The following is a 13,972-nucleotide window of genomic DNA, read 5'->3' on the forward strand; positions in this document are numbered from 1 at the left end:
GTTCCTGTGTCCATTCCTCATGCCTTGGGGCATCTCAAAGGAGTGCAAAGCAAGCTGATACACTGCAGCGCTTAGGTGCTTCCCAGCCTCTGGGAGTGGCAACAGGAGGCTAGGGAGGCACTACCACTGTTGCAATTCACTGCCTCTACGTCTGCAAAGGAAGGACTCCTGTCTCTGAACACCCACGTGTGTATGAGGAGTGCACGAGGCCAGCTCAGATGTGGACACCTGACAGACCCCTGAACTTTCTGTGTGTTACTCCAGGAACAACTCCCACTGTCCCAGTGAGATCCATCTCACCTGCCTCAGATGATAGGTTCATTGCAAATGCTCCTGGTCTTCTACATTACCCTCCCTGGCCTTTCTGGCCTGTGCCTTCAAATACACAGTATGAAAGAAGCTTGCCTGTGGAGTATCTCACCTGTGCAGTCAGAAGTATTCCTGCTAGCATGAGCAGCATTGCCATCTAGACGGCGGCATTTCTCACCTTTCAAAAGGCACAGAACACATCTGGGGAGTACGAATACACTCAGAGGCACACACGCCTTCATGTTTCACCTCTCTGGACTTCCTTCACAATTCCTTTAAGCAACTAGCATAGAAAAAGGAATGTTCTTCCTCCTAGGTGTCCTGCCAGGAGAGAGGGGACAGGAAGGACATAAAACCTTCAATGGAGAAAGGGGAAGGGGACAATCAAAGCTCATCAACGGAGTTACCTGTACTGCAAATAGGGAATATCCCTAAGCCTTAGAGAAATCCTCCTCTCCCTCATGACCTGCCCTGTGACTGGTGTTGGGAACACCCTCATCATTGTGCTGGTGGTGGACAGCTTGAAGACTTGCTATAGCTCCACCACCACGCCCCTGACCTGACCCCACTGCTGACCAGACTGGACACACCACCATCTCTGCTGACAGCGGTGTTAGTAGTACTTGCTGCACCTTTTGCATGTACTGAGTGTTTCCTGCTGGTGGCTACATCCTACGATCAGTACTGGGCTGTGTGCCACCTGCTTCTCTCTGCAACACTCATGACCTGGAAGGTCTGTTTTGGGAAGGCAGCTACGCCTTGGCTAGGGGGGGTTTCTCTCATCTACAATAGTCACTTCATTCTTGTCCCAGATACAGGTCTGTGGCCCCAGTGCAGTGCACCACTTCTTCTGTGATTTCACTGGAGCTCTCCTGCAGTGACACCAGGACACTTATGCTCTTTGCTCTCATAACCTGCTTTTTAGATCTAGGCCTTCCCTTCCTCTTCACAGGGGCATCCTGTGCGTACATCAGAGCTGCCACCCCGGGGCAGCTCTCCCACCCAGCATGGACAGGTGGGAGGCCTTCTCCACCTGCTGCTCTCACCTCACTCGTGAAACTGTTTTCTACAGCATCCTCATCTTTGTCTGTCAGATGCCCAGAAAAGCCCTCCCGAGATAGCTGGACAAAGCCCTTTTGCTACACCGTCCTCAGGCCCCTGCTCAATCCCCTCATCTGCAGCCTGAGGATCAGAAAGTTTGGAGGGGAGTGGGACACGGAGAGAAGTGCTCAGAAAAGCTGTGGGCTGCACAAAGAGCCAATTGGAGTCATGGGCCTGCTGGGAGCAATGACTTCTGGCTCTCTTCTGAACAGGCCCAGAAAACCCAGACAGGTGTGTGCTGTGTCCTGGGCACTCTCCTGGAAGTGTGAGATGTGGAGAAGGTTTCTGGTGCAGAGAGGTGCAAGTGGGGCTGGCTGGTTTCATTGTGAGACCTCTGTAAAACGCCTTGTAAAGGCAAGAGCCATCAGAGAGGTTGCATAGCTGGCCTTTAGCAAGGCCTTAACATGGCCTCCCATAGTCTCCTTCTAGCTAGATTGGTGATATCTGGACTAAAGAAGTAGACGATGAGGTAGACGGGAGGATGACTGCACGATCAGGCTCAGATGTCACCACTGGCACAGATTCCTCCTTGCAGCCAGTCATTATCGTCACCTCTCTGCTACCAGCACTTGGGACAACACTGTTGAACATCTTTATTATCTCCCAGTACGATGGGATGCAGCTCACCTTCAGCTCCCTTGGCAAGCTGAGAGGAGCTCTGGAGCTACCTCACCTAGTTCACCCTGCCTCAATCTGGAGTGTTGGAATTATGTCCCTGTACGATGGGATGGAGCTCACCTTCAGCTCCCTCATCTAGTTCACCCTGCCTCGAGCAGGAGAGTCAGACAAGACAACATTCAGAGCTCTTCTAACCTGAGTTATTCTAGGATTCAGTCAATCTTCCCCTTGGAGAGCTCTCTGAAGACAGAAGAAGCAGAGGAAGGAGAAAAGATAGAAAGGAAGAAGCAGAGAGATAAAAGGTGCCAACAGAAATAGAGTAGTTCTTCTGAGCAATGTTTCTGCATGTGAATGATTAGTAAGAAAATTTATTTTGATAAGTGGCTGCATAAAGCTATCTGCACACAGCAAGGGAGCATAATCAGCTTGCCAGTACGTGCCCTTCCTGCTGTTAATAAAAAACAATGAAAAAAATAATGAAAATTCATAAAAAGCTAGCCATGCTAGAAATGAAGACTTTCTCAGCTATTACATTGAGTTCTTTTCTGCAGAGGTTTCAACTTTTTCCTAAAAAAAGGACTTCCTTCAGGGCTTCCTTCAGTCATCCACAAAGGGGTGGCCACTGCCCCGTGCAGCTGAAGCACGCGTGTGGGAAACGTGTCACAGGCCATATAGGAGCCCTTCTGCAGCATGAGCTGGTAGGCAGGCACGGTACCTCGGGGTGGTGGAAGGCATCACCTGCCTTCCAGGCTGCTGGGTAGGCTGTGAAGAGGCCTCTCCAGCACAGCAGCACACTGTGTCCCTTTGGATGCTGGCTGTGAGGTCATTTCTGACCAGGCAGCAGTGGGGAGAGAGATACTCTGAGGTCTTGAAAGCCATCACAATGCTTCCCCCAACAATATGAAAGATGTGGGGAGGTCAGGGGCATCAGGGACATGATATGGTGGAGGGAAGAGAGGTTTGGCCAATAGAGATGAAAGATTTTGAAGAGGAAAGATGTGTTTGGGTAATTTTGATGCCACCGTGATACTGACTGAGAAAACATTCATGTTAGGCATCTACCCTATTTCTAACCAGTAAGCTTAAGCCCTAACCCTCCCCCTACATGGCAGCCTTCCCCCTGACAGGAATCCCCTACTCCAATTCCTAACCTCAAACCTTACCTCTAAACCAAAGCCCCAAACCACAAACACTTACTCTCACCCTATTACTCACTCTAATTCCTAGCCTTTATCCCGAACACTAAAATGCTAGCCTTGACCCTAACCCTCACAACAGCCCTACACAAAACCCTAATCCACAAAGCGAGCCCATGCCCTGACACTAACTAGACACCCTCCCCCTGAGCCCAACAGGACTGAGGTCTTTCTCCTCTTGACTATGGCAGCAGCTGATGCCTGCCACAAAATTTCATTTTGAGGCTCTGGACTTTGTTTCTTCCTCATCCCTGCCTGGGGAGGCCGGGAGGTGTTGCACAGTTTTTCTGCACTTGGCATTGCTCATCCTCACATCCCACTGCCCCCAGGAAGAGCCCTGAGCCAGACGTGAGGGACAGGATCTGCCTTCCCAGGGCCTGCAGGTTAGGACTTGGCCTTGCTGCTTCATCAGACAAACCAAGGGTTTTCTCAGCATTACAGCCCCCTGCACAGGGCCTTTGCCTACCTGCAATCACAGCCTCCAGTTAGCTGCTCTAACGAGTCCTTGGGGAGGCTTTGTCAGTAATGGCCCTCAGGGGGGCCAATCAATGCTTCAAGGTTTTGCTTCTGCCTTTGACTTCTTGAGAGGTTTGTTCAGTCTCCTCTCAGTATCTGAGGTTCACGGACACAGGGCCAACTACAGCATGGGGGCTCATTAAAATACAGAAAGCCCTAACGAGCTATTTCTCTTCCTGTAATTTTCTTCAACTCTTCAAGACTTGTCCAGCTAATTGTAGAGTCATTTCACAGTGTAGTTAAGGAGGAAGATTTCCAAGTGCACCTAATCAAAATCCTTTTTTTAAAGGTTGTATTTTATTCATTTCAGTTGAGAGCAGAGGTGATAGCAGCATTCTCCAATTGATATTGATGCAGAGGGTCTCCTCGGGAGGTCTGCACAGCTAGGAAAAGCAGTCCCTTGAGGTCTGGCACTGTAGTGACAACCTTGCCCCTTGCTTCCTCCCTTCCTCAACCTCACCATTTCTCTCATTGGCCACCTGGGATTTACATCAGTTTCCTGACATCAGGCTTCACTGACCTCTGGGAGCTGAATGTTACAGCTCCATTGCACCATCTCCCACCTCATCTCCTTAGACAACTGGCTGCACACAGGCACAGAAGGATTCTTCCTGTTGGCAAGCAAAGAAAATTAAACTTAATAAAGCTGCATAAACAATACAATACACTCCTCGAGCATATGCTACTTACAAGCTACCGGTAATGAGGCTGCCTTTCTACAAGGGATAATCTTATGAGAAATGTTTTAGATACATAGCTACAGAAAGGTAGAGATAAACATAATTAAAGAATTGGCTAAACAGACACTTGTCCTACTGAAGGACAGGCAAGCTTTTAGTCCCTGAAGCTCAAAGCAGCAGCACAGGTGAGAAGGATCTGAATGAACAAAGAGTAAGGGCAGGAGAAAACTGCAGAATAATGGAAAAGGGCTGTTGTCTGCACAACCTGCTGAAAAGATGACTTTAGAAATGGTCATTGTGTCCGGACAGGTGAAAATATGGGAAAGATTAGAGAAATTAAATACAGAACACCATCCAGCATTTATCCACTTGATCCAGTGCGACCTGGCAGCAAAGGCGGCCAGCAGTGTCCTGAAGTGCATAAAGAGAACCCTCGCCAAAAGTGCGAGGGAAGAGATTGTCTCCCCCTGCTCGTCACTCGTTAGGCCACCTGTAAGCAACTGTGTCCATTTTGGGGCCCCCATTTCAAGTGGACTGGGTCTGGCTGGGATGGGGTTAACTTCCTTCATAGCAGCCCATATGGTGCTATGTTTTGCATTTCTGCCTAAACCAGTGTTGATAACATACCAGTGTTTTCACTGTTGCCGAACCGTGTTTGCACAGTGTCAAGGCCTTCTCTGGTTTAACCTGAGAGGCAGCTAAACCCCGCACAGCCATTCACTCACTCCCCCGCAGTGGGATGGGGGAGAGAATCGAAAACAAAAGGTAAAACTCGTGGGTTGAGATAAAGGCAATTTAGTAGGACAGAAAAGAAAGGGAAAAGAATAACAATGATAAAAGAATATACAAAAGAAGTGATGCTGTCCAATGCCCAGCCAGTTCCTGAGCAGCGGACCCTCGGCCAGCTTTTCCGCCAGCTTTATATGCTGAGCATGACATCATATGGTACAGAATATCCCTTTGGTCAGCTGGGGTCAGCTGTCCCAGCTGTGTCCCCTCACAACTTCTGTGCTCCTCCCAAGGTACTCACTGGTGGGGCAGTGTGAGAAGTATTATGTAGCAATTAACATCATCCAATTCAAACCATTGACTAGTCTCACCCAAAATCAAATCCCCTTGAGGTACGCATTGGACTTCCCCATCCTCCTGCCACGCCCACCAAGTGCACCCAGGTCCTTGAGCAAAAGCAATCCCATGAATGGTTTTGCCTTTACCCAAGGCAGGAATAACCCAGACTGTCTTCCCCAGCATATTTTTTATGTGCACTACAGGGACTTTATCCCCCTCTACGGTACGTAAAAGTTTTGACTGGGCAGGGCCAGCTCGATCGGCAGATCCCCTAGTGTTGACTAACCAGGTGGCCTTTGCTAAATGTGTATCCCAATGTTTAAATGTCCCAGCACCCATTGCTCTCAGTGTAGTCTTTAACAGTCCATTATATCGTTCTATTTTCCCAGAGGCTGGCACACGATAGGGGATGTGAGATACCCACTCAATGCCGTGCTCTTGGGCCCAGGTGTCTATGAGGTTGTTTCGGAAATGAGTTCCATTATCTGACTCAATTCTTTCTGGGGTGCCATGTCACCATAGGACTTGCTTTTCAAGACCCAGGATAGTGTTCCGGTCAGTGGCATGGGGCACACGATATGTCTCCAGCCATCCGGTGGTTGCTTCCATCATTGTAAGCACATGGCACTTGCCTTGGCGGGTTTGTGGGAGTGTGATATAATCAATCTGCCAGGCCTCCCCATATTTATATTTCAGTCATCGTCCTCCATCCCAGAGAGGCTTGAACTGCTTTGCTTGCTTGGCTCAGTGCATATTTCACATTCATGGATAACCTGTGCAGTAGTGTCCATGGTCAAGTTCACCCCTCGATGACGGGCCCATCTATATGTTGCATCTCTTCCTTGATGGCCTGAGGTGTCATGGGCCCACCCAGCTAGAAATAATTCACCCGTCTGTTGCCAGTCCAGATCCACTTCAATCTTAGCAGCCTGATCCACCTGCTGGTTGTTTTGATGTTCTTCAGTGGCCCGACTCTTGGCTATTTGAGCATCTAAGTGACATGCTTTTACAGCCAGGTTTTCTACCCAGGCAGCAACATCTTGCAGCAGCCCAGATGGGTTTGCCTCTGCGCTATTAGTTACTCTGCTTCCATTGCTGTAATCACACCCATAGAGTATTTGCCACCATGCATGAGTCAGTATAGAGATCAAGTACCGGCCATTTTTCTCGTTCGGCAATATCCAAAGCCAGCTGGATGGCTTTCACCTCTGCAAATTGACTCGATTCACCTTCTCATAGAATCATAGAGTCATAGAATCCTGGAATGCTTTGGGTTGGAAGGGACCTTTAAAGGTCATCTAGTCCAACCCCCCTGCACTGAGCAGGGACATCTTCAACTAGATCAGGTTCCTTAGAGCCCCGTCCAACCTGTCCTTGAATGTTTCCAGAGATGGGGCATCTACCGCCTCTCTGGGCAACCTGTTCCAGTGTCTCACCATGCTCATTGTAAAAAATTTCTTCCTTATATCTAGTCTAAAGCTAGCCTTGTTTAGTTTAAAACCATTACCCCTTGTCCAATTGCAACAGGCTCTGCTAAAAAGTCTGTCCTCATCTACCTTATAAGAATCATAGAATCATAGAATCAGAGCATGTCCTGAGTTGGAAGGGACCCACAAGGATCATTGAGTCCCACTCCTGTCCCTGCATCGGACAACCCCAAAATTCACACCATATGTCTGAGGGTGTTGTCCAAATGCTTCTTGAATGTTGTCAGGCTTGGTGCCATGACTACCTCCCGGGGGAGCTTGTTCCAATGCTCCACTACCCTTTGGGTGAAGAACCTTTTCCTAATGTCCAACCTAAACCTCCCCTGGCATATCTTCCTGCCATTCCCTTGGGTTCTATCATTGGTCATCAGGGAGAAAAGATAAGTACCTGCCCCTCCTCCTTCCCTTGTGAGGAAGCTGTAGACCGTGATGAGGTCTCCCCTCAGTCTCCTCTTCTCCAGGATGAACAGACCAAGTGGCTTCAGCCGCTCCTCATACACCTTCCCCTCTAAACCCTTTACCATCTTTGTGGCTCTCCTCTGGACACTCTCCAGCAGCTTTGTGTATTTTTTGTACTGTGGCACCCAACACTGCACACAGTACTCAAGGTGAGGCCACACCAGTGCAGAATAGAGTGGGACAATCACCTCCCTCGCCCGGCTGGCAATGCAGTGCTTGATGCACCCCAGGACACGGTTGGCCCTCCTGGCTGCCAGGGCACACTGTTGGCTCATGTTCAACTTGCCGTTGACCAGAACCCTCAGATCCCTCTCCATGGGGCTGCTCTCCAGCCTCTCGTTCCCCAGTCTGTATGTACATCCAGGGTCGCCATGTCCCAGGTGCAAAATCTGGCACTTGCCCTTGTTAAACTTCATACAGTTGGTGATTGCCCAGCTCTCTAATTTGTCCAGATCCCTCTGCAGGGCCTCTCTGCCCTCGAAAATGTCAATGGCTCCTCCCAATTTTGTGTCATCGGCAAACTTTGATAACAAACCTTTGAGTCCTGCATCCAAGTCATTTATGAAGACATTAAAGAGCACTGTCCCCAACATGGATCCCTGGGGAACCCCGCTAGTGACTGGTCACCAGCCCAGTGTAACCCCATTTACCATAACCCTTTGAGCCTGACCCATCAGCCAATTGCTCACCCATTGCATTAGGTGTTTATCCAGCTGTATGCTGGACATTTTGTCCAGGAGGATACTGTGAGAGACAGTACCAAAGGCTTTACTGAAGTCCAAAGAGATGACATCGACTGGCTTCCCTTGGTCAGCTAGGTGGGTAACCTTGTCATAGAAGGAAATCAAGTTTGTCAAGCAGGGCTTTCTCCTCGTGAACCCGTGCTGGCTGGGACCAATGACTGCATTGTCTTTCAGGTGTTTTTCAATAACTCCCAGAAGAATTTTCTCCCTCATTTTGCCAGGCACAGAGGTGAGACTGACAGGCCTGTAGCTACCGGGGTCATCCCTGTTGGCCGTCTTGAAGGCTGGGACAACATTTGCCAGCTTCCAGTCAACTGGGACAGATTCCCAGCAGCATTGAAAAATCATTGAGACAGGTCTCGCTATGACATCAGTGAGCTCTTTAAGTACCCTCGGATGAATCCCATCCGGCCTCATTGACTTATCCAGCTGGAGCAGCAAATCCCGCACAAGTTTGGGGTTGGTTGGGAGTTTGTCGTTCTTGCAGTCATGGTTCTCTAGCCCAGGGAACACTTCATCGGTGTTGAAGACGGAGGCAAAGAAAGCATTAAACATCTCTGCTTTGTCTGTTTGTGAGGTGGCCATGATCATCAACTAATGGGCCAACGCATTTTCTCGCCTGCCTTTTGCTATTTATTTATTTAAAAAAGCCCTTTTTATTGTCCTTGAGCTTTGAGCTTTGGTACTTTACCTTTAAGCACTAAAAGGCTGCAATAATATCACTTTTCCTTACATCAGACTTCTCCAGGGAAGTCTGCAACTGGGTGTTACAGCTCCATTGCGCCATCTCCCACCTGGTCTCCTTAGACAACCGGCTGCACACAGGCACAGAAGGATTTTTCCGATTTGCAAGCAAAGAAAAGTAAAGCATGATAAAGTTTCAGAAACAATACAATACACTCCTCAAGCATATGCTACTGACAAGCCACCTTTAATGAGGTTGCCTTTCTACAAGGGATAATCTTATGAGAAATGTTTTACATAGATAGCTACAGAAAGGTAGAGATAAACATAAGAGAAGAGTTTGCTACAAAGGCAATTGTCCTACTGAAAGACATGAAATCTTTAACTCCCTGAAACCCAAAGCAGCAGCATACGTGAGAGGTATCTGAATGAACAAAGAGTAAGGGGAGGAGAAAACTGGAGAATAATGGAAAGGGCCTTTGTCTAGACAGTCTACTGGTAAGATGACTTTAGAAATGGTCATTGTATCAGGACAGATGAAAACACACGAACAATTAGAGAAAGTAAATACAGCATATAACAGGCAGAATAGTGGTAATGAAGTTACAGGGGAAGACTGATATTTCTGTGGAATATCCCTTTGGAAAGGTCATGGGATTGGTAGAGGTCTCTTGTGAGCGAGGACAAAGCAATGTTGCGCCTATCTCTGAAAGAAGGCAAAAGGACAACCCAGGGAACCACAGGCTGTACAAGCTCACTTTGGTGAGGAGTAAGCCATCAATATCTCTTGGGTGGTATTTCTGGGACCATTAAAGAGAAGAATGTGTCCAAAAGCAGTCAGCATGGACTTTCAAAGGGTAAAGCATGCCTCACCAGGCTGACTGCCTTCATGATGAAGTAACTGCATTTGTGCCTGAGGGGACAAGAGTGGATGTTGGTCACCTCAACTTCAGCAAGATTTGTGACGTGTTCTCCCTCACTATTCTTGTACCGAAGTTAGGACATTACGTTCTGGAAGGGCAGACAAACAGATGGGTGAAACACCAGTTGGATGATCGGGCTGAGAAAGCAGTGGTGAAGGGGTCATACCCTACCTGAAGGCCAATGGGACATACTGGGGCATCATGGGGCAGCACAGGGAACACTCCTGGGCCCTGTGCAATTGAAAAGCTGTATCCATGACCCAGAGGAGGCAACTCTCACCATGTTCAGCAAGAACAAATGCTGGATTCTGCACCTCGGATGAAATAAGGCCGGGCACAAGTATAGACTGGGAGAGGAGTGGCTGGAGAGCAGCCCTGCAGAGAGGGATCTGGGGGTGCTGGCTGGCAGGGGGCTCAACAGGAGTCAGCAGTGTGCCCTGGCAGCCAAGAGGGCAAACTGCACCCTGGGGTGCAGTATAATGAGGGGCTCAAAAGAGGGGATGTTGTGGTTTAGCCCCAGTCGGCAACTAAGCACCACCCAGCCGCTCGCTCACCCTCCCTCCCACAGTGGGATGGGGGAGAGAATCAGAAAAAGAAAGTAAAACCCGTGGGTTGAGATAAAGACAGTTTAATATGACCGCAGAAGAAAGGGGAAATATTACTACTACTACTACTACTACTACTACTACTATTACTACTACTACTGATAAAAGAATGTATCAGACAAGTGATGTACAATCACTACCTGCTGACCGATGCCCAGACCGTCCCCAAGCAGCGATCGCCGCCCCCCGGCCAACTCCCTCCAGCTTATATGCTGAGCATGACATCATATGGTATGGAATAGCCCTTTGGCCAGTTTGGGTCAGCTGTCCTGGCTGTGCCCCCTCCCAGCTTCTTGTGCACCTGGCAGAGCATGGGAAGCTGAAAAGCACTTGACTAGGATAAAGACTGCTTAGCAACAAGTAAGGCATCAGTGTGTTATCAACATTATTCTCATCCTAAATCCAAAACAGAGAACTATACCAGCTGCTAGGAAGAAAATTAATTCTATCCCAGCTGAAACCAGGACAGGGGATTATCCCGCTGTATTTAGCAGTGGTGCAGACTCACTTGGAGTGCTGCGTGCAGTTCTGGGCCCCACAACTGAAGAAGGATGTAAGGTACTTGAATGTGTCCAGAGGAGGGCACCAAAGCTGGTGAAAGGGCTGGAAGAAATGTCCTCCGAGGAGCTCCTGAGGACACTGGGCTTGTCTAGTTTGGAGAAAAGGAGGTGGAGGGCTGACCTCGTTGCTCTCTACAGCTTCCTGAGGAGGGGAAGTGGAGAGGGAGGTGTTGATTGCTTCTCCCTGGGATCCAGCAAGAGGAAGCGGGGAAATGGTTCAAAGCTGCACCAGGGGAGGTTTAGACTGGACATTAGGAAGCATTTCTTTACCAAGAGGGTGGTCAAACACTGGAACAGGCTTCCTAGAGAGGTGGTCGATGCCCCATGCATGTCAGTGTTTAAGAGGCATTTGGACAATGCCCTTAATAACATGATTTATCTTTTGGTCAGACCTGAAGTGGCCAGGGATTTGGACAAGATGATCCTTGTAGGTCCCTTCCAACGGAACTATTCTGTTCTATTGTGTTCTATTCTGCTCTGTTCTGTTCTAATCTATATATATATACCTTTTACAGGGTAGATCCCTCCAGCAGCTGGGCTCAGATGCTCAGTCTCCTCAGTAGCTGCCTGGGATACCAGCCTCCCCAGTTGCAGGCACCTGGACATATGAGCCCCCTGAGGCCGCAGCCCCATTCCAGGTGCTGCTACAGACCACCCCACTCACACACGCACACACACACACACACACACACACAAACTCTTAAGTCCAGTCACTCCGGTCTCTCAGTTGCTGGCACTAATGACATACGGGCTGTCTGACCCCCTGGTCCTTCTCCAGTTGCTGCACTCACCCCCCCGTGCTCACGTGTTCACGCAGAAGAGAGATTCCCCCACACAGCAATGAGCTAGAAATTAAGTTTAATGAGAAGACAGGGCAGACTGCACTGGTCGGGGCACTCCCCTACACTTCCCATAATAAAAGTCCTGTGCAATCCAAAAATGCTCTTCCCCTGCATCCCATAATGTGTCCTACGCCCCTAGGCAACAATTCCCTTAGTCCAAATGGTGATCTAGAGAGCTGCTCACAGTGACTTCTCTTGGTGGGTTTCACACCTGGACAATGGGGCTGATGGCTCTCCCAGGGCAGCCCTGGAAGGAGCTGGGACAAGATGTCCCTTCCTCAGGAGCCCGTCATTTGGGTTCCCACCTGCCACGGTGCCTCTGTGCTCTTCTCGCTTTGTGGAGATGGGCTCTTGATGAGCTGGTGGCTCTCCTGTGACAGGTCTGGGAGCAGCTGGGGCAGGGTGTTAACTGAGTTACTCCTCCTGCCATCGGTAGTGCCTTCTTTGTGTGTGCAGATGAGCTTCTTCTCACTTAACCTAACACAACCCAACAAGAACATGCATCTCCTGAGGCATCGGTATTTGCAGGTTACATACCTATGCACTGGTATTATTTAGCATATTTAACATAGCAGCTCATTGGAATTGCTGTCCAGAAATGCATCAGGATTGGGGGAAAAGCTGTGTTGTTGCACGGGCAATGGCTTCATTCAGGGCCAGTAGCACAGTCTTGTTTCTAAGACTGTAGATGAATGGATTTAAGACTGGGTACAGGACAGTGTTCAGCAAAGCCACAATTCTGTTTGTCTCAAGGGAAACATCTCTGGAAGGACGCACATAGAGAGCAATGCAGCTCCCATATGCAATGGCCAAGGTGGTGAGGTGGGAAGAACACGTAGTAAAAGCTTTTTTCCTCCCAGCGGCTGCTGGCAGGTGCAGAATACAGAAAAGGATGCCCATGTAAAATGCCAGAGTTAAACATAAGGAACCCAGTAGGATAAACGATAATAAAACAGAGTCTGTTTTCCAAAGCAGGCTGGGGTCAGAGCAGGACAATGTGAACAAGGGGGAGTTGTCACAAAAAAAATGGTGGATCTTGTTCGAGCCACAGAAAGTCAGCTTGTAGAGGAGGACCAGACGGTAACTCAAGACGGTGATGCCTATGACCCAAGCAGCAACAACCAGGTGGATGCAGAGCTGAGGCTTCATGATGGCAGCATAACGCAAAGGCTGGCAGATGGCAACGTAGCGGTCAAAGGACATGACGACAAGTAGAACCATCTCTGTACAGCCCAGGGCAAAATAGAAACAGGACTGGGTAAAGCAGCTGCTTAGTGAGATTGTCCTCCTACCAGAACTCAGGATCACAAACAATTTGACGCTTGTGGAGGTTGTGAACCAGATTTCCAGGAAGGCCAGATTGCTGATGAAAAAGTACATGGGGGTTTGCAGGCGGTGATCCACACGCACGAGGAAAATGATGGTTGCGTTCCCCATCACTGTTGTCAGGTATATGAGCAGAAGGAGCAGAGAGAGAAATAGCTGTAGGCTTTGATCAAGCCCTGAGAAACCCTCTAGGATGAACTCAGTAACTGCAGTTTCATTCTCTGCTCCCATGCTGAATTTCACTTCATCCTGCCGAGACAGGAAGATGGCAAAACCCAAGTGTGATTATTTCACAGTCTGGATGAAAGGAATCCTTCCTTCTCTGCTTCTTTCCTTGCTTGCAGTCTTCCTCCTATATAGCACAGAGAGAGAGAGAGAGTCCTTCAAGCCTTTCTCACCCCCTGATTTTTCTGGTTTACATTTCAGTTCGAGTCCGCAGAGAATTTGTTGTCATCTTTCTACATTTCTCAAACTCTCCCAAAGGATTCTTTCTCCAGAACAGAAGATTTTAAAGAGGCTGCGAGCTATTTCACCCCATTCCTGGCAAATTCCACATTCACTCAGACCTATTGCAAACATCTGTCACACCTATGTGCCAAACTCATCTCTTCTATTGCACAAATGCTAAACCATCAAATGAAATGAAATGAAATACATATGTTGAAAGCTATTCTTTCTACTTTTCAGAGGTACTTGCCTTTTTGCACTAGGAATCCTTGAGAATCTCTTGTTTTCAAAATAAGTAATATCTAGTATCTCTTTTGTAATCCCCTGCTTCCTTCCACACCTTCTTGCTCTCTGTTTCTTCAGGAAAGGGGGTGGGGGTGGAATAGGGACCAAGTATAACTTGTCGTC

The 13,972-nt window shown here is 48.6% G+C and overlaps 1 protein-coding gene across 1 annotated transcript; it reads right to left on the reverse strand.

Moving 5' to 3' along the window:
• Nucleotides 1-12,394: 12,394 nt before the first annotated feature.
• LOC309603892 (olfactory receptor 6E1-like) lies at nt 12,395-13,348 on the reverse strand (the record flags this gene model as incomplete). The annotated part of the gene is made up of 1 exon (XM_082338776.1): nt 12,395-13,348. The coding sequence occupies one exon, from the start codon at nt 13,346-13,348 to the stop codon at nt 12,395-12,397; it is 954 nt and encodes a 317-aa protein (XP_082194902.1).
• Between the last annotated feature and the right edge of the window lie 624 nt (nt 13,349-13,972).

This window comes from Platalea leucorodia (assembly GCF_965183815.1).
Source record: "Platalea leucorodia genome assembly, contig: HAP1_HAP1_SCAFFOLD_234, whole genome shotgun sequence".
NCBI classification, from domain to species: Eukaryota; Metazoa; Chordata; class Aves; order Pelecaniformes; family Threskiornithidae; genus Platalea; species Platalea leucorodia.